Source organism: Sesamum indicum, linkage group LG3, assembly GCF_026168435.1.
Source record: "Sesamum indicum cultivar Baizhima isolate 11 linkage group LG3, ASM2616843v1, whole genome shotgun sequence".
NCBI lineage: Eukaryota > Viridiplantae > Streptophyta > Magnoliopsida > Lamiales > Pedaliaceae > Sesamum > Sesamum indicum.
The window spans coordinates 5,608,384-5,612,274 of record NC_142659.1 but is presented as its reverse complement, the minus strand read 5'-3'; the positions used below and the strand labels follow the sequence as shown (position 1 = coordinate 5,612,274).

Here is a 3,891-nt window from a genome sequence, read left to right as displayed (position 1 = left end):
CAAAAGAACACCATGTGAATGGGAAAATGTGTTGCATAAATTGTGCTGCGCTGCAAATGAAGATGAAGATGCTTGCTTTGACATATTGCTTTTAAGTTATAATCATTTGCCACAACATCTAAAAGCATGTTTCCTCTATATGGGAGTATTCCCACAAGATACTAAAATTTATGTATCCCAAGTCATCAAGTTATGGGTTGCTGAGGGATTTCTAAAAGAAAATAGAAGACCTTAGAGGAGGTAGCTGACGAGTGCATCTTGGAACTTGCCGAACGAAATCTAGTTTCAGTGGGAGCCAACAGAAGGGGAATTTATGCGATTAAACTTCTTATACATCGACGGGTCAGATTTGGTGGAGAGCTGATAGTATCCACTTACCAATTCTTAGGCACCTCACTATCGAGAACTGCCTTAGACTGGAAGCAGTGCCTTCTGGTATTGGAGAAATACCAAAGCTTCAAAGTATCGAGTAGGATAAGTCTAGCCCGTCTGCTGTGACTTCAGCAGAGGAAATCCTAGAGGAACAACGGATCTTGGGAAATGATAGCCTTCATGTTCACATCTATCAAGTGGGAACCAACTTCTCATGATAGCATTCTGCTTTCAGATGATAAAAGTTTATGAAAACGATTGTTTCAGCTGTTAAATTACCAATTTTTCCTTCTGTCAAATCTTTGTTTCATCTGAATATATATAACAGGAGAAATCACTGGTTCGTTCTTTCATTTATGGGATTTCATGTTGTTGACATGCAAGGATGAATTAGCTAATTCAGAGCTGCAACAGGAGAATAATTAAGAGGAGGGCAGTCTGCCAAGACCACTCATACACCAAGCAAGATCATAGACGCGAAAGTTTTGTTGCATCGGAAAAACTGTATTGGACGATGGAGAGTTGATTCCTATTCTCAAATTAATGTATGTCAATCAGTTGTAACAAGAAGCAATTAGCTCTTCAATTTTGCAAATAGTATTCACAAAAATAAGTCGATCCTAAACAGTTGAAAATGATATGTAAAGTTTGTTAATAAGTGTATGGAGTGGTGAGTACAAGCAGAGGAAACTTTCTATGGACTGTTATTCCATAGGATTCAGTCATGTCTAAATCCTCCTCTTCTCCTCCATCAGGCAATGCAAACTCGAACTTATGCACCAACTTGGCTAATGCAAGCTCATTGACAGCCACAGCAAACTCAACACCCGGACAGCCCCTCCGACCAGCACCAAACGGAATCAACTGAAAATGAAGCCCTCTGAAGTCTATGCTTGTTTCCAAGAACCTCTCTGGATGAAATTCTTCAGGATTTTCCCACAACGATGGATCTCTAGCAATTGCCCATGCATTGACGATCACTCGTGTGCCAGCTGAGATGTCATAGCCCATTACTTTTGTGTCCTGAGTTGATTCACGCGGTACTAGTAATGGAACCGGTGAATGTAGTCTTAGACTCTCTTTGATTACTGCTTTGAGATAGTGCATTTTCTCTAAGTCATCCTCGGATATCTCTTCCTTCATTCCGGCTACTTCTCTCACCTCATTCTGCAAAGTTTTTATGGTTCTCGGGTTTCTTATAAGCTCTGCTATTGACCACTCTAAAGTAGAAACCGTGGTATCGGTTCCAGCAGCAAACATGTCCTGTCACAAAGATTGATCAGATAAATATGTGGAAAATGTCTATGTTATGCAGATTTTCTATTCTGACAAGGTTACTCAACAATGGAAAACATGTTCAGAACATTAGACAAGTCCTTACCAAGATAATTGCTTTGATTGTATCAACTTCAACGGGAGAGCTACCTTTATTTTCTTTCTGAAATTCAAGCAGTATGTCTACAAAATCCAACCCTCCATCTCCACTGAAGCCCTCATCACAAATGTTTTCGCCTTTCTTCCTATCTCTATGTTCTTGAAGCACACCCTCCAAAAACTCATCGAACAGTTTAGCAACTTTTTCCACTTTGACATCCAAACCATCGACCTGACTAATCCAAGCCAACCACGGGATATACTCCCCTATGCTCGACGTGCCTAATAACTCCACAAACTCGCCTAAAAACTTCTTGAACTTTCTCCCTTGTCCATCATCATTGCTGTACTTCCTCCCCAACGCCACCCTGCAAAACACATCGTTGGTGGTTGTCACCAATACGTCGCTCAAGTTAACAACCGATGATGAAGATCCCAATTGCCTGATCCTGTCAATCATAGCCGACGTCTCTTCTTCTCTGACACGACGAAAAGACTGGACCCTTTTGTTGCTCAGAAGCTGAAGCACGCATATTCTTCTCGCCTGCCTCCAATATTCACCATAAGGCACAAACGCCACATCCCTGGAGCCATATGTTAGCCTGTCAGGGATGCTTAGTTTTGGTCTGTTTGAGAAGATCAAGTCCTGATTTTTCATGATCTCGCAGGCCGCATCAGCTGAGGAGACAACAAGAACCGGAACTTGGCCTAAGTGAAGTAACATGAGCTGGCCGTAACGCCTGGATAAGGCCTGGAAAGAGCGGTGAGGATAGACACCGAGCTGGTGGAGATTTCCGATTATGGGAAGCTTTCTTGGAGACGGCGGCAGCCTTTTTCTTGGCTGCGGCGCAGCGGTGGAGCGCCGTCTGTGAAGGAATATGATGAACAAAAGCAAGGAAACAAGGGGAACTATCAAAGTTTGATAAGCAACCATTTTCATAGCTCTCTGTATTGGCATTGCATAGAGAAAAAAATATACCACAAAACAAATACTGTTACTAAGGATAGATTCAACCGTATCGGCTGCAAAGTGACACATAAAACAAAATTGGGCTTCTCACCTTATCGGCCGACGCTTTTGATAAAAAGCCACGTTAATCGAATCGACTCGAAAGTCAATAAGCTAAATTTCAAGTGACCAGAAAAGAGAGAGCATAAATAATATTAAGTGACAATTTTAATATGATTAGTAATTATACAGTTTTAGTGATAATTTTATTTTGTCATAATATAGTTTTATATGTTATAATTATTTTGTGAAAAATATCATTAATAAAAATTATCATCATTAATAATTGTATATCTATTTTACTAATATCTAAGTTGTCAGTGTAGATGTGTCGCTAATTATTTATAGTCACAATTTTACCCATATGCAACTTTTGAAAGACAATTTTAGTCCATATGCACTCATAGGGGTAAAATTGTACGAAAATCTGTCAGAGGACTAAAAGGAAGCAATTTCATAAGTTACTGGACCTAAATAAAAATGGACATAGTTATCGAACTAAAATTAAAATTAGGTCTACTTAGCGGACTAAAATAATACTTTTTCCTATTAAAAATAACACAGAGGGTAAAATGCTTTTAACACTTTTAATTAAAAACTTTATGAAGATATAACGTAGTTTTCATTTTGAACAAAGGCAAGAAGAAAGAACGCTGCCAAATGTGCACAAACGTCCTCATAAAACATAGTTATTGTTAATGAATGATGTTTTAGTCTAATGATTGAAGCTATGGTCGAAATTATGGGTTCGAGTTCTATCGAATTTATGGGCATTTATCTTATTTTATGTGAGTTATTGTAGTTTATTTGCAGTCATATTATTATATTGATTGAATTAAGACTGGAGAGTTATTGTAATTTATTCTGTATTATTCTTGATATCATAAACAATATCTTAATATCTTTAATAATACAAGTAAAAATAATATAATAATCTCATCTAGTATTTAGTAAAATATTAATTTAGTAAACAAGCTCTTCGATTATAATTACTACACAATATCTATTGTGATCTAAAATAAACTCGTAAATATTTCATCATAAATTATTAAAAGAAAAACACTGAATTTGTGTATTAGAACGTGTTCAAAACTTTGAAATTCAAATCCAGGAAGAAAAAAAGTACCTTCGTAAAT

At 37.5% G+C, this 3,891-nt stretch overlaps 1 protein-coding gene across 1 annotated transcript; it reads right to left on the bottom strand.

Moving 5' to 3' along the window:
• Window positions 1-946: 946 nt before the first annotated feature.
• LOC105157298 (cytochrome P450 71A6) lies at window positions 947-2,772 on the bottom strand. Its single transcript, XM_011073678.3, has 2 exons — window positions 1,754-2,772; window positions 947-1,635 (listed from the first exon to the last, which is right to left on the bottom strand). Exons 1-2 carry the CDS (start codon window positions 2,702-2,704, stop codon window positions 1,024-1,026), a joined length of 1,563 nt encoding a protein of 520 aa, XP_011071980.2. The 5' UTR covers window positions 2,705-2,772; the 3' UTR covers window positions 947-1,023.
• Between the last annotated feature and the right edge of the window lie 1,119 nt (window positions 2,773-3,891).

Bases quoted from the DNA above. Each gene is read 5' to 3' on its own strand.
- LOC105157298 (XM_011073678.3), bottom strand. From the start codon at position 2,704: ATGCCAATACAGAGAGCTATGAAAATGGTTGCTTATCAAACTTTGATA. The intron at 1,636-1,753 runs GTAAGGACTTGT...TCTTTGTGACAG, and splicing joins CAATCAAAGCAATTATCTTG to GACATGTTTGCTGCTGGAAC.